Raw genomic sequence first — 21764 nt, forward strand, 5'->3', positions numbered from 1 at the left:
GCTCTACCACTGAGCTAAATCCCCAACCCCGAGTTTATTTTTTTGTGTTTGTTTGTTTGTTTCTTTTGAGACTGGGTTTCTCTGTGTAGTCCCAGCTATCCTGGAACTCACTCTGTAGACCAGGCTGGCCTTGATCTCACAGAGAGTCCCCTGCCTCTGCTTCCCAAGTGCTAGGACTGAAGGTGTGTGCCACCATGCCCAGCTTACTACATATGGGTGACCAGGAAAGTGCAGTGACATATCTGCCTCTGCCTCAGAGTGCTCAGGTTCGAGGTGTGTATAACCATGTCTGGTCTTTAAAAACATTTTAATGGGGGTTGGGGATTTAGCTCAGTGGTAGAGCGCTTGCCTAGCAAGCGCAAGGCCCTGGGTTCGGTCCCCAGCTCCGAAAAAAAGAAAAAAGAAAAAAAAACATTTTAATGACTTCTTTTTTTAACTTTTTTTTAAAAATAAATTTATTTATTTATTATGTATACATCATACAGCCTTCTGCCTGCGTGTATTCCTGCAGGCCAGAAGAGGGCACCAGACCTGATTATAAGTGGTTGTGTGCCACCATGTGGTTGCTGGGAATTGAACTCAGGACCTCTGGAAGAGCAGACAGCGCTCTTAACCTCTGAGCCATCTCTCCAGCCCTAATAACCTCTTTCTTTGTTTGTCTGTGTTTACCCATCATGCGTACGCCTGATGCCCCAGGTGAGAAGGCGATATCAGATCTTCCGGAACCAAACTTACAGATGCTTGAAATCCACTATGAATGCTGGGAACTGAACCTGGGCCCTCCTGCAAGAGCAAGAAGTAACCTTTACCACTGAACCGTTTCTCCAGCACCATAAAGAATTGTAATTTTAGGCCAGGCATGCTGGCGGGTACCCTAAACCCTAGTACTATAGAGGAATAGGCAGGCAGATCTCTGTGAGTTCCGAGCTGAAAGTACAAAGTGAGACCCTGCTTCAAATTTTTTTTTTAAAAAAAAATCGTATATTTCAAGATGGTTAGAAGATTTTGAATGTTCTTATCGGAAATAAATAGTATTTAAGGTGCTTGGTATGCTAATTAAATCACCACAGAATATATACATATAAAAGGCACAAATACATCCCATAAATATGTGTAATTATTATGTGTCGGTTGAACATAAAATCAGAACAGTGAAATGGCTTGGGGGTCAAGGTGACTGACGTTGAGCGTGACTGGCTGAGTTCCATCCCCTGGACCCACACAATGGAAGCAGAGAACTGACTGTGAAAAACTGTCCCCTCACCTCCAAACCTGTGACATTTGCACACGGGCACGGGCGTGCATGCGCGTGCACACACACACACACACACACATAAAATAAACTTGAAAAAATAGTTTAAAAATCAAAGAAGAGACCTATACACACTCGTCTTCACCTACAACAATAAACAATGCTCAAAAGCACTGAAGGGAACCAGGCACAGCGTTGCAACAGTGTATGTCTACACGTCTACTCAGGAGGCTGGCACAAAAGGAGCCTTACTTTTTGATTTATCTATGTTTTTATGTTTTTAACTATTTTAGTATGTATGTGTCTCACCATGCATGTGCCAAGGCACATGTGTAGAACTCAGAGGGTAACTAGTAGGAATCTGTTCTCTCCTTATCCAATGTGGGTCCTGGTGATCAAAGCCGAGTCACCAGGCTTGGTGGCAGGTGTCCTTACCCACTGTAGTAGTTACTTCGTGTTGGTGTGATAAACTATGATGATCAAAAGCGACTTAAGGGGCAGTTTATTTTGGCTTATGGTTCCGGAGGGCTATCTGTCCACAGCGGCAGAGAAGGCATGATGACCACAGAAGAAAGCTGAAAGACCACTTCTCAACTGCACACAGAAGCAACGAGACAGCCATCTGTAAGTAGGGCAAGGTTATCGATCTCAAAGCCTATCCCCAGTGACACACTTCCTCCGGGAGAGCCCCTGTCATACAAGTTCCATAACCTCCCCAAATAGTCCCTCCAAATGAGGGCCAAGCACTTACACCCATGAGCTTGTGGAAGACATTTCTCATTCAAACTACCATGCCACAGGCCCCATGATGATCCTCAGTGCTAAGGCAGCCCTAGCTTTAAAATTAAACCTTGTCAAATAAATAATAAGCAGGACTGTTGTGGATTGTCCTGGTGCTGTTTGTCTTTTGTGTTTTGTGCCAATTTTGCTTCCTCAAGGGGGCGGGGAGGGGGGTGCCCCTTTGAGGAGTGGATCACGTACTCGGGTGATTCCATGTGAACCGTCTCCCCGTTTTTAACTGGGTAATAAAGACAGCAGAAGCTAATCGTTGAGAAAAGGATGAGATGGGATTTCCGGGTCCCAGGAGGAGGAGAAAGAGAAGGAGAGGGATTGGGACCAGGCTGTGGCGCAGATAGGAAGTAGCAGACATGTAACTCTTGGGAAGCGATAGTTTGTAGCCTCCCCAGGCCCTTGCAGAGGCTAAAGGGGATGGGGCAAGATATTTTTCACTCAGCCATTGAGTTATCTGGCTGTTTTTTTGTTTTTTTGGTTCTTTTTTTTTGGAGCTGGGGACCGAACCCAGGGCCTTGCGCTTCCTAGGCAAGCGCTCTACCACTGAGCTAAATCCCCAACCCCATGGCTGGTTTTAAAATATTAAAGCTGTCTGGTATTTTCCATCTGCGGCGACTCAGGTGGGCAGGAGGAAGGGCACAGGTGCGGGGTCGACCTTAGAGGTTTGGCGAAGCTAGCCGTGGGAGCTGGGTGAGACAGCCGTTGCCACCAGGCAAGGAACAGAGACCACCGAAGAAGCTAAATGTGGGAGCTGGATGAGACCACCGTTGCCGGCACCAGGAAAGGAGCAACTGTGGTTTTTAAAATGACAGCACAGGACTTTGCCTTCTATAAATTGAAAAAGGAGATTTTTGCCGAGTGTAGTGGTGTGTGCTATAATCCTAGCACTTGAGAGGAGGAAGATCCATTCAAACATTACCCTTGGCTACATAGCAAGCTCAACAAGGCTGGGGGTACAACTCAGTGGTTAGCAGGCATGCAGCCTGGGCTCTGATCCTTAGCACCAAGTAGAAGGGACATAGCAGCAGCCCATTTAGGAAGGCTTGGGGAGTGGGGGGACCAGGAGGATCAGAACTTCAAGGTTTTTAGAGATCAATACACAATACTCAGTTCTTATGTGGGCTATGTGACACTTTACTAAAAAAAGTTATGTGTGTGTGGGCTGTTGGAGAGATGGCTCAGTGGTGAAAACACACAGATTGCTCTTCCAGAGGAACTGGAAGTGCACAAACATACATGCAGGCAAAATACTCATTCACATGAAATAAAAATAAATGAATATAACAAAAAGTTAAGGAAGAAAGAAAGAAAGAAAGAAAGTCCATTCTCAAAAAGAAAAGCAAAAAGGGCTACTATGGACATAGCTCAGAGATAGAACATACTGGAGGCCCTACATTCTTTCCAGCACAACAAACAAAAACACAAAATTGTTATGTTTGCACAAAACAGAAAATTCAGTAGAATTAATAGATAAGCTAAGAGTTCACTCATATCTCTGGATAGAGCTGAATGTGGTGACTCACATCTCTAATCCTGGCGTTCTGGAGGCAGAGACTGGTGGAGTCATATGAATTTTGAGGCCAGTCTGGTCTACAGAACAAGTTCCAGGACAGTCAGAGCTACATAGAGAGAGACCTTGTCTTAAACAAAACAAAACAGAATTGATTGGATAGAAATCAATTTCCTACCTCCACAAAGGAGAGAGTTACAATGTTTATCTTTTTTCATGTATTTATTTTACTTACTCACTTTACATTCAATCTTAGTCAAAGTGCATATTGAGGGGCTGGAGAGAGATGGCTCAGCAGTTAAGAGCACTGGCTGTTCTTCCAGAGGTCCTGAGTTCAATTCCCAGCAACCACATGGGGGGGTCTCATGACCACCTGTAATGGGATCTGGTGCCCTCTTCTGGCCTGCAGGTGTGCATGCAGATAGAGCACTGACTTTAATCCATAGCAGGAAAAGGAAGGAAGGAAGGAAGGAAGGAAGGAAGGAAGGAAGGAAGGAAGGAAGGAAGGAAGGAAGGAAGAAGGAAAAACTAAAAAGGAAACTGACCAGATGTTGATAGGTCTGGTCTCTCTACCTGAGCACTGGTATTTCTTCAAGTCTCTCTGTCTCTGTCTCTCTCTCTGTCTGTCTCTCTGTCTCTCTCTCTCTGTCTCTGTCTCTGTCTCTCTCTCTCTCTCTCTGTGTGTGTGTGTGTGTGTGTGTGTGTGTGTGTGTGTGTGTGTGTGTGTATGCTCAGGACACCCCAAGACCACAAAGGAGAAGGGGGAAGGGAATTTTCCAGGGTTGGAGGCAGGAACAAAGAACGGCCTCTGAATAGACAGAGGTGACCCATAGAAAAATGTCAGTTTATACAGGTTAGTAAAGGGGGAAAACCTCCATGTTAGGACGAATTTTGATTGGGCAGGTTAATTAGGTGAGCCAATGGGGGCTTTGGATTACTGGACTTCAGTACTTTGATAGCTGGACCTTGGTAATTAGCCTCAGGAGACAAAATGGCTACCAGAGTGGTGTTTGCCATGCTGGTGCTGGCTAGAGTCCCTTCAGTGTGTATCTGTGTGCAGGTACACACATGTGCATACACCTGTAGAGGCCAGATGTCAACCTCCAGCTGGTCTTTCAGCTTGTTTTTCTTTAAATCTGTATGAGTATATGTGTGTATGTCTGAGTGCACGTCACGTGTTTAGGTACCCATAGAGGCCAGAAGAGAGTGTCAGATCCTTGTAGCTGGAGTTACCGATAGATGTGAGAAGGAGCTGCAGTGCTGAGAACCAAACTCAGGTTCTCTGGAAGGACAGCGTGGGCTGGGAACTGTTGAGCCATGGCTCTAGGCAGTTTGATGTTTTGAAACAGTCTCACTAGAACTTAGGTCCGACCAGTGTATCATGTAGTTTTAATCTACCGCCGTCACTCTCGCTAGGCCTGCAGCTTATAACTATTGTAACTGAGTTGTGTGGTTTTTGCACGAGTTTACTGGGGTTGGGGATTTACTGCAACAGACCGTCTAGGCCCAGAGGTCTCCCTTTCCATGCCTGCTCAGCACCGGGGTTCTAAGCGTGAGCCACCACACCCTGCTTTTTGTGTGGGTCCTAGGGATAGAACTCTGGTCCTCATGCTTGAATGGCAAGCACTTTACCGACTGAGCCCTCTACTCAACCCCTCCCCCCTCATTTTAGAGACGAGGTCTTACTCTGTGGCCCTGACTGACCTTCAACATATGATCTTTCTGCTTTTGCCTTCAAGAGCTTGGGTATCACTTTCAATGTTTCCTCTTGAATTCATTCACAGACTCATTCAGCAAAGATTTAGGTCTCTATAAAAATGTTCCCTACAAGTCACTGAAAGTCTGAAGGCAAAGGAAACAGAGTTGCAGTTCTCAACCTGTGGGCCATGACCCATTTGGGGTAGCATATCAAATTTCCTGGGTGTCACCTATTTACAATATGATTAATAACCGTAGCAAAAATAGTTATTAAGTAGCAATGAAACAATGTTATGGTTGGGGGGCACCACAACATGAGGAAGTGGATTAAAGGGCCACAGCATAGGAAGGCTGAGAACACTGAGATAGAGGGTCATCTCAGCATCGTCTGTCAGGAAAGGCAGAGGTTGATAATCATTGTATTCTTTTTTTCTTTTTTTTGGAGCTGGGGACCAAACCCAGGGACTTGCTCTACCACTGAGCTAAATCCCCAACCCCTCAGTGTATTTTTTTAAAGATTTATTTATTTATTATATATAAGTACACACCAGAAGAAGACATCTGACTCCATTAAAGATGGTTGTGAGCCACCATGTGGTTGCTGGGATTTGAACTCAGGACCTCTGGAAGAGCAGTCAGTGCTCTTAACCACTGAGCCATCTCTCCAGCCCTAATTATTGTATTCTTACTGATGAATATATAATTCCCAGCTGAGCTCCATACCCTGAGTAAATCAACACCACATATAACCAGAGTTAGCCAGACAGCTTTGAGGGTAGAGAGAACTGACCAAGACGTCGTTCCTAGACTGAGTGGGTGTGTCCAGAAGGGCTCCAGGAGAGCCTGTCTGAGGAAGAAATAATGGATGGACAGATGGTAACATGGACAGAAGTAAGGAGGCATTCCAGCCAGAGGCATAGAGGAAGCAGGACAGATATGAGGACTTAGGTGAGGTCATGAAGTCAGAAGTGTCAGTGCAAACAGGTCTCAACTCAGAGAGAAGCTTATTCTGATTCCAAATCCTAGTGGCTAGGACCCGGGACCTGGATTTAGGTCATCCCAAGTTCCACTGTTCCGAGGTGGAAGCATGGTGTTTGGATGGCAACAGAACAAAGAATAAATCAAGGCATTTTATTTTATTTTATTGAGGCAGGACAGGGTTTATTATTCAGCCTTGGCTGGTCTGGAATTTATTATGTAGACAAGGCTGGTCTCAAATTCACAGGGACTTGCAGGTCTCGGCATCCAGTGTGCTAAGATTAGAGGTGTGCATCCCCATTTCTTGCCCTTCAGAGCATTTTAAAAACACATTGGGGAGCTGGAGAGATGGCTCAGTGGTTAAGAGCACTGACTGCTCTTCCTTGAGGTCCTGAGTTCAAATCCCAGCAACCACATGGTGGCTCACAACCATCTGTAATTGGATCTGATGCCCTCTTCTGGTGTGTCTGAAGACAGCTACAGTGTACTCACATACATAAAATAAATAAATATATCTTTAAAAAAAATACATTGGTGGGGACTGGAGAGGTGGCTCAGTGGTTAAGAACACTTGTGGTTGCAAAGGACCTAGGTTTGATTCCCACATGGAGGCTCATAATCATTCAACTCCAGCTCCAGGGTATCTGATGTCATCTTCTGACCTCTGCAGGCATCAGACATATCAGACATGCATACCATACGCATGTGTGTGTGTGTGTGTGTGCAGGCAAAACACACAAATAAAATACATCAAAATAAAATAAAAAATTGGTGGCAAAGAACAACTTGTGAGGGAATCTCAACTACAGGCCCACATGGAATGAGAGTATTTTTAGCCCCTTGATGGGCAGAAAACTGGGTCTTGTTAATATGATCCACCAAGTTGCCAACTGTACAGAGGTAGGCAAAGAGCGGACAGGGAACTAAAGATGCCCCAAGGTAAATTGTAGTTTTAAGGTTTATTTTATGTAAATGAGTGCTCTGTCTGTATGTACACCTGCATGCCAGAAGAGGGCAGCAGACCCTAGGATAGATGGTTGTGAGCCACCATGTGGATGCTGGGAATTGAACTCAGGGCCTCTGGAAGGGCAGACAGTGCTCTTAACCGCTGAGCCATCTCTCTAGCCCTTAATGGGTTTCTTAACTGTAACATTGCAGCTACTTCAGTCACTGAAGTTTTATTTATGTTTTATGTACATTGGCTGTTTTGCCTGCATGTATGAGGGAGTCAGATCCTGTGGAACAGGAGTTACAGTTGTGAGTTGCCACAAGCAGCTAGTGCACTTAACCTCTGAGGCATCTCTTTAGACCCCAGTCACTGAGGTTTTAACCAGCCTTTGCGGACACACCTTCCTTTTGAGAATTCTCCTTCCCAGAAGACAGAGAGCAAGTGGGCAGAGTGGCATGGCACAGAATGCTAGGTTTAGTGTGCAGAAAACTGAGGCACAACATTTCAGAAAATTTCTCTACTATAAGAAATGGATTTCTGTGGACAGAAAGACTGGGGCTCCCCTGAGGGCTCAAGGAGCTATTCAGAAGAGAAGGCAGAAAGATGTTAAGAGACAGAGAGGTTGGATGACTCCAAAGTACATCGTCTCTCAGACACAGCAGGACTGATGCACCTATGAGCTCACAGAGGCTGTGGCAGCACCCACAGGTTCACGCCAGACTGGTAGCCAATGTTTTTGTAGCCTCCTTGTCTCATATGGCTTTGGTTGGCATTATTTGTCTAACTGGTATTTTGCTTGTATATTATGGTTTCCGACTTTGTGTTTTTATAGGCTTTGTGTTTTGTGTGTTTCTTGTGCTTTTTTTTTCTTTTTCTGTTCTGGTGTTTGTTTTCTAAGGAAAGTGTGGGTGGAGAGGGAAGAGGAAACTGTTTATCAGAATATATTGCATAAAAATTATTTCTGGTGAGACGGTTCAGAGGTTCAGAGGTTACGAACACTGGCTGCTCTTCTAGAGGTCCTGAGTTCAATTCCCAGCAACCACATGGTGGCTCAAGACCATCTGCAATGGGATCTGGTGCCCTCTTCTGGCATGTAGCTGTACATGCAAATAGAGCATCCCTACATTAAAAAAAATATATAATATTATATATTATATATATAATTTTAAATATTTTTCAACTAAAATCATATGTATTTAAAATAAAAAGACTGGAGGGGTTGGGCAAGGAGACTATTTGGAAGACAATGGCTTTCTAGACCAAGCTGGCTGTCTTTGCGTGCTACGCTTTGTCTGGCTAAACAGCTGAGTAGATGCTCTAAGATATGAAGTCCGTAGGTGTGAAAAGAGATGGTGTATGGAAGGGGAGATCCGGAAGCACTTGTTCCTGGCTTGCTTATCAGTGTCCTTTAAACTCCAAACGGATGTCTATGCAGCGGGTGTGCAATCCTTGCACAATGGAAGCTGAAGCAGGAAGCTGCGAGTTTGAGGCCAGTCTGGGATAGAAAGAGCTTTTGTGTGTGCGCGGGTGGAATGAGACATTTGTCTATTCTCATATCCATCATCTGCCAATGAGTAGCGGGTGAGCCCTCCAGACAAGTGGAAGGCAACCTGAAGATGCAGAGATCTCCCCACACTCGAGGAGCCCCTTCAATTCTGAATAACAAAACTCCAGCCACCCTGGGTCTGACCACACCCCACCAGGTTGTGGGGTCCGAGTGGACAAATGATTTCTTGGCTCCTCGTTCTTGATGGGTTCAGTTCGGTTACCTCCAGCCCTCTCGCCCATCAGGTTCCTCATCCCCCTTAAGAAGTGCCCATGCTTCCTGAAGTGTTTCCCAAAACCCGGCCTTGCACTGCGTTCAGAGTCTGGTCAATAGTGTGCTCGATGGCCATTCTTTCCCACAATTCCGCGGCCTTCAAGAGAGGACAGACCTCGCTCGGCTGGCTCCTGATCTCGCGAGAGTACTGTAATGCCCGTTGCAGCCCAGAGTCGCCTTCCCGGGCTTCAGAACAGCATCCTCCCTGGCTGTCCCCCAATCCGGCCACTCGCGCTCCGTTTTCGGATTGGCTGAAGAGCTGGTCAGTTGTTTTCCCATCCAGAAAACGTTTCGGCGACTTGTCCCTCTCTGGCCCCGCCCTCGAAGCCTGCGGATTGGTTGGCTGCGTGTGACGTCACGCGCCTTCGCGTCAGCGGGAACTAGCCAATCACAAGCTTGGCGTATTTTACAAACCGGGGAAGCCTCAGCAGCAGCAGCAGCAGCAGCAGCAGCAGCAGTAGAAATCCAGAAAATCGGCGAAAAAAACCTGAGAAAGTAGAGGTGACCCCGAGGAGCTCCTGGAATGGTGCGGCACGGGGATCTTAGGGGAGTCCTGCCGAGGTTCCTGGGGAGGAGAGCAGTTTGGGGCGAGATAGCAGTCTTGGGTTTCTGGAGGAGTCGCCAGGAGAGAGGCCTTGCTGCCGGTGTGGGCTTCTAGGCACATGGATTAGGACCAAGGGAGAAAAATCAGGGATATCAGCACCCATAGCCTGAGAATGATTTGCTTCGTTCCTCAGTCCTGTCTGCCTTTTTCTCTCGTCTCAATTATAGCCGCCATGACTACCCTCCAAACCAGTAAGGACCCGCACCTCCGAGGTGTATCTCCCAACCCTAGCAAAATTCCAGTACTCTCTCAAAGATGCTCGGATTTTTCCTCAGCCAAGTCGGGCTCTCTGGACCAGGAGAACCAAGATCCAAGGGTAAGAGGGGCATGATGGGTGAAAAGAGTAACCACAAGGAGGCAGCTCCCGTCTGCACTGAACCCCCACCTCCGCGCTGAACCCCAACTTTTTCCCTCTCCCCTCAGAGATCAGCGAAGAAACCACTGCACCGTACTCAACGTCCCCTCACTGACACGGCAGGCCTCAGATCGAAAGCCCTGCACCAGACAGAAAAATCACAAAGACTGAGGATCACTCAGCCGCGGAACCCTTTGGAGGAACTCAAGCCTAGCTCTGGGGGATCAAATGTGGGGCTCACCCATCCCCAGACAGGTACCTGTTGGAGGCCGGGGGACAGCCTACTTGGCGGAGCAAGGATGAGAGACACAAAGTGGGGGTTTTGTATGCCTTCTGGTCTCTTGCATACTGTAAGAGTCCTGGGCCTTGTCCCGGAAGCTCTGTGCTCTATGAAGCCATTACAGCTAAGTGCCACCTTTTGCCTGGCATGGTGACTCATGCCTCTAATCCCAGCACTTTAGGGGGCAGAGGCAGGTGGTCTCTGTGAATCGGAGGCCTTGTCTATATAGTGAGTTCCAGGCCTACACAGTGATATCCTGTCTCAAAAGAAAAAAAAAAAAAATCAACCATCAGTCACATCTTCTGGGCCTTTTCAGCAACCCCAATCAGGACAGTCACCATCAATCGCTCAGCTAAACTGAGTCTTTATAATCTGCCCAAACTTCAGCTTTAACTTCTTCCTTTCAATAATAGTTTTATATTTAAAGATTTATTTTTATTCTGTGTGAGTCCATGCAGTGCCCATGGAGTTCAGAAGAGGACATCAGAATCCCTGGAGCTAAAGTTATAGCCGGCTGTGAGCTATAATTGGCTGTGGGTGCCGGAAATATAACCCAGGTCTCTCAGAAGAACAATGGCTCTTAACCAATAAGCCATCCCTCTAGCCCCTAAGAAGAGGTTATTTTTAATGGTGTATGTGTGGGTGTATGTGATGCTCGTAGAGGACAGGCATTGGATTGTCTTAGAGCTGGAGTTCCAGGCCAGCCACCTGACATAGATGCTGAGAGCTTAAGACCAGTCAGCCCTATGCAAGAAGAGTAACGGTGTGTTCCTAGTCCTCACGGCCTCCCTCCAGCCCCCGGTGATATGCTCTGTATGGCAAAACCTTTGTTTTATTTTATACCCCACTGTCCAGAGCAAAGCCTTACATGAAATTCTTTAAACATTGGTGAGCTTAGGTTCAACCCAATGATCTCTTTCTGTCTCTCAAGATGGCTCTGGGCTCTCTATGAGCTGGCGGCTGGCCTTGAACACCTGGTTCTCTTGCCTCAGTGTCCTAAATTCTGGGATTGTAGCTGTGTGCACCACATATCCTGGCTCTGATGTTTCTTTTGCTCACTGTTGCTAGCCCTCAGTGTCCTCTATTCCTGTCTCCTCTAATCCTGTCTCTTCCCTTTCAGAGGCCTCAGGGGCTATAGAGTTTGTTGCTGACCCTGCAGCCCTGGCCACCATCCTGTCAGGTGAGGGAGTGAAGAGCTGTCCCCTGGAGTCCCGGTCCAGTCTGGCTCAGAGAGTGCTAGTGCGTGAGAGAAAGGGAGGCACCCACATCCAGAGGGGCCAGGTAATGAGACGGATATGAGACCAGGCTAGGGTGGGCTAAGGGGTAAATTCTGAGTCTTGCTGATAGCCTCTGTCGGCGGTCCAGAGTGCACGGTCTTCCGCATACCTGGCTCCCAGAATCCGCGCCCACCAAGCGGATCCCGCCAGGGCTTCCTGCTTCTCAAGGCTGGAGGGCCCAGGGCTCCGAGACCGCACTTTTTCCTCACAGAGGTCAGAGGCTCTGGTGAGTACTCTTGAGGGGCTGACTCTCAGTCCTTCTAGAAGCTTCTTCCTGGAACAGAGTAGGCCTTGGGACAACATCTCAAGATGAAGCCCTGGGCTGTTGGGAGAGATGGGGTGAGGTTTGTGTCAAGCTCGGGGTCTGCTTCTGACTCTGTCCTCCTGTCTTGTCCTGGATCAGAACCCACGTGCAGGTTCCTCCTTTCATTCCTCCGCTCGCCCCAGTTTACAGGAGCTCAGAAGAGAGACCTGTGGCGGTAGCAGGTACAGAGAGAGTAGATTCCCTTTGGACCCCAGAGGGGATGGGCAAACATGTCCCTGGGTGGGGCAATGGGGTTCAGACTCTGATGGCTGGGCCTTATCTCAGACGTGGAGGAACTTGGAGGTACACGAAGGGCTCTTTGATTGGCTACAGTAAATAGCTTTTGAGTTTAATTCCCGACGCTTACCACTGCTAGCCGTGCAGGCTTACCTTAACCTGTCTGTAGCTTGGCTTCCGTATCCATTGGCCAAATGAGGATAGCACCAGTACTGGGAGAAGCTACTGAGATGGTGCTGGCAGAGCCCTTCGCTAATTCCCAGCCCTTGCTTGACACTCAGGGATGGATCCTGTACTGACAGCAGGACCTCAGCAAGCCAGGCCTCGAGACTGCTCCTGAAGACCCCGGTGCAGCCTGGTGAGTGTGTGTGGGTACAGGAGCAAAGCAAGGGTGAAGGCCTGCACCAGGAACGAGGCAGGGGCGTGATCAACGGGCCTTGGGGAGTGGGGGAAGGGAGATGTTGGAAGTCTAGCTCAGTGGTGAGTACTCACCAAGCATCCACATCCCAGAACACACACCCATAACACACAAAGCAGACAAGACCTCCTGGGAAGGCCAGAGGTTGGCCTGGTTGTACATGTGTCTCTGTTTCTGACCTCTCCCTGCCACTTCCTGCAAGACAATTTCTACTGTGTTCTCTATCCCAGTCCCTTGTGAGCCATGGCCACCTCCAGCCCAGCCAGGGCATTGGGATTGATAAGTGTTTGCCAAGGTATTATTGTGCTCTGAGGGGTTGCTGAACGGGTAGACTTTGGTTCTAGACACTACGGTAAACGAACGTCCTGTCTCCTCCCAGCTTCCTTAACCCTCAGAGGAGACCACGAGGCTGTTCCTCACTCAGGTGGAGAAGGAGGACCCAAACTGGGTCTGGCTCAACGAGTTCCATTAAAAGAAAGCCTAACACACACCAGGGTGAGAGGAGACCCTTCTGGGATGGGGCGGGGTGGAATGGTGGCCCACTGAGGATTGTGGGTAGAATCATTAGACCTGGGACTCGAAGTATTTGGTCTTTTGATGGAACTGGGACCACGCCCTCTTCAGGGTAGATCTGACTTCCTTTACTGGGTCTCTGGGGCCTGGGGTCAGAGGTGACAGACTGTTATATATGTCACCTTCAAATCAGTGCCGTGGCCAAGACACGACCAACACTTTTCAACCAACATATTAATTCCTTTATTCCACAGGTATTTGCTGATTGGCTTTTGAATGCAGCCATGGTTCTAGTTCCAGAATATGTATATTCTAGAAAGGGTAGGGGGAAAAAAAACAAAAGAGAAAAAGCCACAAATGTAAAATGTATAGGATGTCACATGGCAGCACGTTCTTTCTAAAGCAAAATGCATAAGGTACTGAAAGGATTTGGAAGGGTAGTTGGTATCATATATTGGTAGTTTAGAGCCATGCTTGGTGGTACACGACTGCAGACCAGCATCTGGAGGCAGGAGCACCTGGGCTGCACCATGGTGAATGTCAGGACAGCCTCGGCTATGTAGCAAGACCTTGTGTTTAAAAATAGAAGGCGCCTGGGTTCGATCCCCAGCTCCGAAAAAAAGAACCAAAAAAAAAAAAAAAAAAAAAAAATAGAAGGCGCGTGTGTGCATGCTTGTAGGGCTGGTAACTTAGCTCCCACTGGCTCTAAACTTACAATCGCCTGTAATTCCCACTTAGGGCATCCAATGCCCTCTTCTGGCACCCAATACACTTACATGTAAATTAGGAAAAAAATTTTAATGTTTGGAAGGGGTTGCTTAAGCAGTCTTTTTACCAAATGTAGTTTGGCTAGGGCACTGTCATTGGGAAGATGAGGCTTGCTTATGAGACCAAGAGGTGAGGCAGGCTCAGACAGCTGGGGGTGGGGGTGGGGATAGGGGGATATTTAACCCTGGGCTGCAGATGCAGAAGCCCTGAGGAAAGGAGGTATCTAGTATTTGAGAGCCAGCAAAACACACAAGTGGGATTGAAGCCTAGGTGAGAAGAGGGTCCAAGACGAATTGACAGTGATGACAGGTGAGATCAGGTAAGGGCGGACAGACCAGTGTGTGTTCTTGTAAGGACAGACAGACAAACCAGTGTAAGTTCTTGGTAAGCACAGACAGACAAACCAGTGTAAGTTCTTGGTAAAGACAGACAGACAGAGCAGTGTAAGTTCTTGGTAAGGACAGACAGATAGAGCAGTGTAAGTTCTTGGTAAGGACAGACAGACAGAGCAGTGTAAGTCCTTGGTAAGGACAGACAGACAGAGCAGTGTAAGTCCTTGGTAAGGACAGACAGACAGAGCAGTGTAAGTCCTTGGTAAGGACAGACAGACAGAGCAGTGTAAGTTCTTGGTAAGGATGTACAAACCAGTATAAGTTCTCGGCTCGTAGTCTGAACAGGAAGCCAGGGGAAAGTGTGAATAGGAAGAGATAATTGGTTTCTCTCTTGAAATAAACGTGCAAGCATGCACATAGTGGGAGGCAGAGGCAGGAGGCTCAGACGTTCCAAGCCAGGCTCTAAGTTGCATGGGCCCCTAAGGAGCAGCTGCTGCAGTGGTGAGAACAGGAAGAATAAGACACAGGAGGGAGAATTCAGGAGGCCACTCTTCCTACCTTTTTCCTCCAGTGACAGTGATGGCTCTCTGCACCCTCTCCTGTCCCTACAGCCCAGCCCATAGCCAGCCATACAGTACCTACCACCTTTCTCACCAAGCAGTCACCTTTTTAGACAGGCTGAGGCGTTTGCTCCCCAGGCCTCTCAGCTGTGATTTGTGTCAACAGCCCTTGGGCTGGGCAGGATAAGAAGTGTTTGGCTGGAAAGCCATGTTCACTCAGCCAACCACATCTCTCCTCAGACCACATATTCATCCATGAAACGCTTTACCACTCGACGGAAAACCCAATTCACACCCCTCCGGTCACTACCTAGAGTCCAGCAGGTAAGAGAAAGCAGAGGAGGTAACCGTAACCAGTGTGGGCTGGGACTAGGGAGGAAGGGAGAGGGCAGGCAGGCACTAGATAGGGATGGGGGTAAGGTATGACAGGCCGGAGGAGTGGGTGTCACTCATGGGTGGTCTGTCCTGTCTGACACAGGCCCAATGGCTGAGTGGCCTCTCTCCTCATTCCTCCCCTGAAGAGCCTGCCCTGCCCTGGGTAAGTGTCAAAAACCTTCCTGTACTGAGGTCTGTGGCACTCCCCCACGGCCTGGAGGGCTGGCAGCCTTGTGATTTGAGGTAGGTGTATTTGCTGTTCGCCTCTCCTTCCTATTCAATATTTAGAATGTCAGTCTATCTCTATCTATCTTCTGCTAGTCCCACACTTTGAAAAAAATTATTCTCTCTCTCCTCTCTCTCTGTGTGTGTGTGTGTGTGTGTGTGTGTGTGTGTGTGTGTGTGTGTGTGTGCGCGCGCGTGCGCATCTCAACAGCCTGAGCTGCAAACTTTTGATTCTCCCGCCTTTGCTTCTCAGGGCTAATATCTGCTCTATCGTAGGCCTGCCACACCATACCTGGTTTTTAGAAGAACGACCAGGGAACTTTGATCCATTCCAGGAGGGTGGGGACAGTATTCTTTCCCACCTCAATGTGGCTTCTTCACCCGCCCCCTTTCCTTCTGTTTCAGGAGCAGATTGCTGTGAAGTTGTTTGACCAGGAGAGTCTCATCGCTTTGCAGAAGGGACCTGGGAAACCATCTGTGGCAAGCACTTCTGGACCTCAGTCCACGAGAACCCCCAGCCACCAGGAGCTAAAGATGCAGGTGGGCCTGTAGGGGCCGCAGCTCTGATGGCTTCTCCTCCACAAGAAGGCTGGGGAGGGGGAGCGGGGAGAAAGGCTGGGGGTGTGTGACAGGGGCCTTGAACACACAGTGGTGACACGCTGGGATACTCTCTCCCACCACAGCGCATCCATATTTTGCAGCAGCTCTTGCGGCAGGAAGTAGAGGGGCTGGCAACGGGCAATTGTGCAGCTCTGAATGGAGGCTCCGCTTTAGATACGACCGAACGTCAGCCCCCAGTGGCTGAAGACTCTAGCACTCTGAGTGCTCCAGCACACAAGTCTGAAACTCCCCTTGCACTGCCAGAACACTCTGGTGTGACAGAGGCCCTCCCTGCGGAAGAGCGTGAGGAGCCACAGGCTTGCCCTGGGGAAGACACTAAGGAGTCACAGCCCTGCTCTACCACAGAACTAAAGCCCCCAGTGCCACATAGAGCTGAGCCAGAGCCGCCAGCACCTTGCCTTCCAGCACTGGCAGGACCCCCTCTGCCTAGTTGTCGGGGACAGGCTGAGCCCCCTGAGGCTCGCCCTGGGATACAGCTGGGAGCATCGGCAGCCAGCGCTCTGCAAGCTGGAAACCCAGAGTCTAGCCCAGAGCCCTGTTGCAGTCAGGGGCCTCCAGCAGCCACCAGCCTGACCTCGACACAAAGCCCAGTGTGTGCCAGCTTCCCTATCCACTCACTGCACTCTTCGAGATCCCCGACAGGCCGCTCAGGTAAGGAACTGGCTGAGAAAGACCATGAGGAAAGGGCCCTGTCTGGGAGCGGGTCCTGCCTTGCACCTCCCCATGCCATGCTTTATTTCCCCTGTACTTCTAAGTGGCTGTGCTCATAGGGAGGTGCGGGGTGGGGATGGGGGGGGGGTGGACCTGGAAGAAATATAACTCCAGAGGCCCCTCTGAATTCTCCATGGCCTTCAGGCCCCAGCAGTGTGGCCCCTCGAACCCTGGCCCTGAGGCAGCGCCTCAGAGCTTGTCTCACCACCATCCACTGTTTCCACGAGGCTCGCCTGGATGACGAATGTGCCTTCTACACCAGTCGAGCCCTGCCCCCAGGGCCTACCAGGGTCTGCACCAATCCTGTTGCTACAATGCTTGAATGGCAAGATGCCCTGGTGAGCCTTTGGTGTATAGCCAGCACGCCGCAAGCCTGTGGGACAGTGGCAGGCTGACCTTGCCCTCTCTATGGAGAAGTTATGGAATATGACAGCCCTCTTCTTTTTTTTTTTTTTTTTTTTTTTTTCTGCAGCGTTTCATTCCAGTTGGCCCTGTGGCCCCACAGGACTCTCCGTCGTGACTCTGGCCTTTTCTGGGCTTCTGCCCTGCTGTACTCACCCCTTCCTTTAGCCTTATTTATTGTCGACCTGCCCATTGGACTGGGAGCCAACGCCCTTTTATCCTTTATAATAAAGTTTCTATAAATTGTGTTTGAATGGGGCAGCCAGAGCTGTTGCTCTCCAGTGGCCCACATGGTGGCAGTGTGCTCCAATTTAGAGGAGATTAAGCACTTGGGACCATAGGCTTCCTCTTCAGCAGCTGTCCTCCAGAAAGCGGCCGCCCAGTCTGCCTTCTCAGGCTTCTTGAGTGGATTAGGGGGAAATTACAGAACTTGTTCTCTCTGAGATCAGTCCCACTCTAGGGGGGCCACCAGGTATTCCCACATCTAGAACACCTCTGTTAGAACTCTCAGTTGGGCACCTGTGACCCTAAGCTGCCTGGAGGCTAAGGCAGGAGAATCACTTGAACCCAAGAGTTGGAGGCAACCCTGGGCAAAAAGCCATGACCCATCTCAAAAGGAGAAAAACTACAAATAAACCAACACCAAGGAAGAAAAGAAATGCTAGAATTCTTTTCCTATGCAGGCAGAGCAGACCCTCACCCTTAGAATCTTCCTCATCCCTGCCTGTGAGGGCAGCACTCCTCCCTCCACTCCGTCTTCCCTTGCCTTCTCCTTTCTGGAGAGGCAAGCCTGGCCAGGCTTAACTGCATAGATCAGAGACAGATCACCCTGCTGAGATAGACAAGCCTTTCAGGGTGTCAGGCAAAGGGCCAGCCACTCTCCTGTTGTCCCTCCAACTCTGTACCAAGGCAGGCAGGCACACACAATCCCCAACCTCACTTTATTGGGAGGAGTGACAGCATCTGTAGCTCCAGGACCTACCCTGGAGAGGGGCGAAATGGGCACTGTACAAAATGGGTTCTTAATGCTAGGAAGTCCTTGGTTCCTCCAGTTCACAGGGAGGCTGCCTTGGTTGGAGCCTGAAAAATGGAGATGGGGAAGGGGAAGAAAGTGGCTACTGAGGTCCACATCTAAACTGTGCCAGAGTCTCCTGTCACCTGGACAGGTTCCTTCTGTTTCTGCCCTTTTCTCCCTAGCTGTCAAGATGTCCCCCTTTTCACACGAGACTTTGATCTCCATTAGTAAAGCTTCCCCCAAGCTCCAGGCAGAAGGGAGGCCCATGCACAAATTTCTCTCTCTGGCCCAGTTTCATTGGAGCACAAGGTAGTCAGTCCCCTTCCTAAGTGGCTCTCTTCATCCTGGCCTTCCCATCTCTAGACTCCCCCAACCACTTAAAACCCTTGAGCCCCAAGAATCTGATTGCCCCCGTTTAGGTGGCCTGGGGAGCGGGAGTCCGCAGGCCCTGAGGATGGAGCTTGGGTAGGGCTAGCTGGAGGTGGGTGTGGGTGAGAGCGAGGGGTTGAGGGGGCGGGCGAACGAACATGAGAGTCAGAGAAGGTGCTGGGCTCAGTCGGGATAGATGATGAATCCCGAGAAGGTGCTGTACTTGTTGGTGTTGCCGCCATGCACCTTCCCACCGTCCAGCTTGATAAAGACCTCATCTCCCACATCTAGGTGCAGAATGACGCTGTTGCTGGCATAGTCATAGTTCTGATCTGCATCCTGAGCAATGGCGCTGGCACGGACCTAGTGAGGAAGGAGGAAAAAAAAAACCAGACCCATTGGTTCTCACCCTGTGCAGAGCTGAATTGATTGACCAAGGGGGTTAAGTTGGTTGGTGGCTGGAACAAGGGTGGCTTAGGTCCTGGGGGAGCGGTTCTCAACCTGTGGTTCTCAATTGACCCGTTTGGAAATTGTATATCAAATATCCTGCATATCAGATATTTATATTATGATCACAACTAGCAAAATTATAGCAATGAAATAATTTTATGATTGGGGACCACCACAAAATGAAGAACTGTATTGAAAGAGTTGCAGCATAACCACTGAACTAGGAGACCTCAGATCTTCTCAGGCATGACCCGGGCACACACGTCATGTCTTCTTTGGGCCTCTACTAGAGCAATAAGGGGTAATAGTAGTGGAATATGCCTCATGAGGTGGTTAAGATTAAATGAGTAATTACTCCTGGAGTTTAGAACCATGTTCTGTATATAGAAAATGTTACATAGAATTGCTGTTCTCATGCTAAAAAAAAAAAAGCTTTCAGGATACTTCTAGGATTTTACGTTGGCCTGGAATTCCTAAATTAGCTTCCCAAAGGTGTGGGGCAAACGCATCTACACTTATGCCATACCTGTGTTGTACCAGTAGGAAAGTGAACTGTTTGCCTCTTGGCCTCCTGGGCTTCATGTGGGGGACTGCCTTTGGTCTGTGATCTCTGGTCTGCAGCAGTCATACTGCCAGCCCCTTCCCCCGGTTCCCATCCCATCGGGACTGGTTATTAAATCATTAATTATTCATTATTATTCTAATCACTATTTACCATTCCCAGGGCTGCAGTGTCTGTCGGCTCCATAGAATACAGAGTGGGAGCTGCACCACCCCGCCCCTCCCCTAAAACCACCCCGCTCCAACTGGGTTCCTGGCACAGACCAAGTCTACCTACTCGGTGGCACAAGAAGAAAGACACCAAGCTCTATCCACACTCTGGCCTTCCACGGTCACGGGTACACTTGGATCATGTGGACACTCACTCCCTTACAAACACTATCAACCCCATAAAGGCTTGCACGGCCTGGCAGCTCCCTTTCCTCATGCTCCAGTGGGAGGGCTTGCTAGGAACAGACCCCAAAGCTGAAGCAGAAGGTGGGCTGGGGTGGTGTCCTCTTGGAATCTGAGAGCTTTTCAGCCATACAGCAGGGTTCAAGGCTTAAGGGACCCTGATTAGTGCATCAGGGTCCCGCCCCTCCCCTGGAACATCCAGAGGTCACTGTTCAGTCCAAACCCTCCTCATCCTGCAGGGTAGAGGTAGCTGTCTCCACCCAGCCCATGGCATCTTGCTTGTTCAAACACGTGAGTCTTTTGGGGGGCTATCCCCTCAAACCTGAGGTGGCAATGCTTTTTGACTATGCACTGAGGCAACACCTAGCGGAATCTGAGAGGGTGCTGGGGAGGGTGTAGGCCCTATAGACCAGGCCTCCCTTCTTCCTGTCCATTGTCTCCCAGCGTATCCAAATTGGTTCATCCCACTATTTCTGTAGCCCCTGAGCCAGCAGACCACTGTCCACATCTGCCTACAGACTCAATGTTAGCTGAGGCCAAGGCTTGGTCTAGATTTGGCCCCAGGCCCTGGGGATAAACAAATAGGTCCTAGCAAAGAGGCAAGCTAGTGTTTTCTGCCCCACTCCAATCCCCTTCTGCTTTTCTTTGAAAATCCAAGCTGAATGACTTCACCTGGGGGAAGAGGACACAAAACAAGAAATTCTATTCTATTCCCTGAAGCCAGGTTCTATAATAGCTTGTTCCTCATCAGGGCTAGGAAGCCCACTAACTGAGAAGACTGCCCCAGGAGAGAGGGCAGAGAGAGAGAGAGAAGAAGCTAAGGGGTGGGTAAGACACCAAGAACATTTGATCTGGCAGGCTACGGTTGGAGGTTGGAGCCTGAGGTTGAGGCTGCTGCGAAATAATACTTCGAGTCCTGAGTTCTAGTTCTGACCTCAGTCTAATGCCCTGTGAGACTCTCCACAGGTGATTTTCCTTTCCAGGCCCCCAATTCCTCCTCTTTGACTAAATTAAGTGACATTAGAATTTTGGTAGCCTGGCAGTTTTGGATATCCTGATAGTGTTTCAGGGAGGAGCTGGGATGTAAACTGAGCACAGGAAGTTTTAGGAAGTCATTAGCAAGATCTGGGGCTAAGTAGAGGGGCAACCTCACCTGTCCGTTCTTCATCAGATCGGCCCACATGCTGGTACCGTCACCACCGCGCATGAGCACATGGTAAGCGAAGAAGTAGACGCCTGGCATGGGACAGGTGAACTTGCCACTGGCTGCCTCGTAAGCGTTGCCCACGTTGGTCACCACGTCGTCAAAGCGCAACACTTCATAACCCTCATGAGGCCGCCTTAGGCCCGCATAGAAGGCAATTCGGGGTACATAGCCGGCAGGGGGCGCTGCCCCTCCAGGGCCTGGGCCAGGAGGACCTGGAGGACCTGGCCTGCCTGGCTCTCCAGGGGGCCCTCTGGGACCCGGGGGTCCTGGGGGTCCCCGCAGGCCCGCCTTCCCTCGCCGCCCTACCTCTCCTTTGGCACCTGGAGGGAAGGGAGGCACCGAGGAGGGCGCGCCGTCGGAGCCTTGACCTCGGGATGCGTGGGGGTCACACACCATGCGACAGCGACCTAGCATCTCATAGTGTGTTGGTCCGCGAGAGCTGTGCACCAGTAGCGGGATGGCTACCAGCAGCAGCAGCACCATGGCCACCCCGACGGCTGCGCCCGCCACCCGTTTGCGGCGGCTCAGCCGTGACGCGGCCAGGGCCAGCAAATCCTCCTCACTTTTGGGCGCAATGGCGGCGGAGGCCCGGGGCTCTCCGCGGGCTCGGGCCCCGGTCTGGATCTCCCGACGGCTGTGCCCGACCACCTTGCCGCGGTGAATTCCTCCTGTGACAGCAGTGCTGTTCCCCAAACCGCCTGTCAGGGTGGCGATCTCCCCCGTGAGTTGGGCCAAGGACAGCCCTTGAGGGTTCAGAACTTATAGTCTGATATTACCCTCGGGTGCAGC

At 49.7% G+C, this 21764-nt stretch overlaps 2 protein-coding genes across 5 annotated transcripts; one reads left to right on the forward strand and one right to left on the reverse strand.

Annotated features, from left to right (window-relative positions):
• The first annotated feature begins 7829 nt into the window (after window positions 1-7829).
• Troap (trophinin associated protein) lies at window positions 7830-17234 on the forward strand. Of its 4 annotated transcripts, NM_001271243.1 has the most exons (14): window positions 9426-9524; window positions 9770-9918; window positions 10026-10212; window positions 11358-11518; window positions 11603-11740; window positions 11918-12000; window positions 12337-12413; window positions 12853-12968; window positions 14887-14970; window positions 15125-15184; window positions 15652-15786; window positions 15930-16518; window positions 16723-16916; window positions 17051-17234. In NM_001271243.1, exons 2-14 carry the CDS (start codon window positions 9775-9777, stop codon window positions 17096-17098), a joined length of 2016 nt encoding a protein of 671 aa, NP_001258172.1. In that variant the 5' UTR covers window positions 9426-9524; window positions 9770-9774; the 3' UTR covers window positions 17099-17234. The 4 variants fall into 4 exon arrangements, 3 of the variants coding, with proteins under 3 accessions (XP_006257410.1, NP_001258172.1, XP_038934855.1); XM_006257348.5 differs by lacking the exon at window positions 11603-11740 and having other exon boundaries at window positions 8043-9524; XR_005486593.2 differs by lacking the exons at window positions 16723-16916; window positions 17051-17234 and having other exon boundaries at window positions 7830-9524; window positions 15125-15264; window positions 15930-16066.
• Window positions 17235-18474: 1240 nt separating this feature from the next.
• C1ql4 (complement C1q like 4) lies at window positions 18475-21547 on the reverse strand. Its single transcript, NM_001271242.2, has 2 exons — window positions 20922-21547; window positions 18475-18727 (listed from the first exon to the last, which is right to left on the reverse strand). Exons 1-2 carry the CDS (start codon window positions 21456-21458, stop codon window positions 18548-18550), a joined length of 717 nt encoding a protein of 238 aa, NP_001258171.1. The 5' UTR covers window positions 21459-21547; the 3' UTR covers window positions 18475-18547.
• Between the last annotated feature and the right edge of the window lie 217 nt (window positions 21548-21764).

Source organism: Rattus norvegicus, chromosome 7 (genome assembly GCF_036323735.1).
Source record: "Rattus norvegicus strain BN/NHsdMcwi chromosome 7, GRCr8, whole genome shotgun sequence".
Classification (NCBI taxonomy): domain Eukaryota; kingdom Metazoa; phylum Chordata; class Mammalia; order Rodentia; family Muridae; genus Rattus; species Rattus norvegicus.

Bases quoted from the DNA above. Each gene is read 5' to 3' on its own strand.
- Troap (NM_001271243.1), top strand. From the start codon at position 9,775: ATGACTACCCTCCAAACCAGTAAGGACCCGCACCTCCGAGGTGTATCT. The intron at 10,213-11,357 runs GTACCTGTTGGA...CTTCCCTTTCAG, and splicing joins GCTCACCCATCCCCAGACAG to AGGCCTCAGGGGCTATAGAG. The intron at 15,787-15,929 runs GTGGGCCTGTAG...CTCCCACCACAG, and splicing joins ACCAGGAGCTAAAGATGCAG to CGCATCCATATTTTGCAGCA.
- C1ql4 (NM_001271242.2), bottom strand. From the start codon at position 21,458: ATGGTGCTGCTGCTGCTGGTAGCCATCCCGCTACTGGTGCACAGCTCT. The intron at 18,728-20,921 runs GTGAGGTTGCCC...CTTCCTCACTAG, and splicing joins ATCTGATGAAGAACGGACAG to GTCCGTGCCAGCGCCATTGC.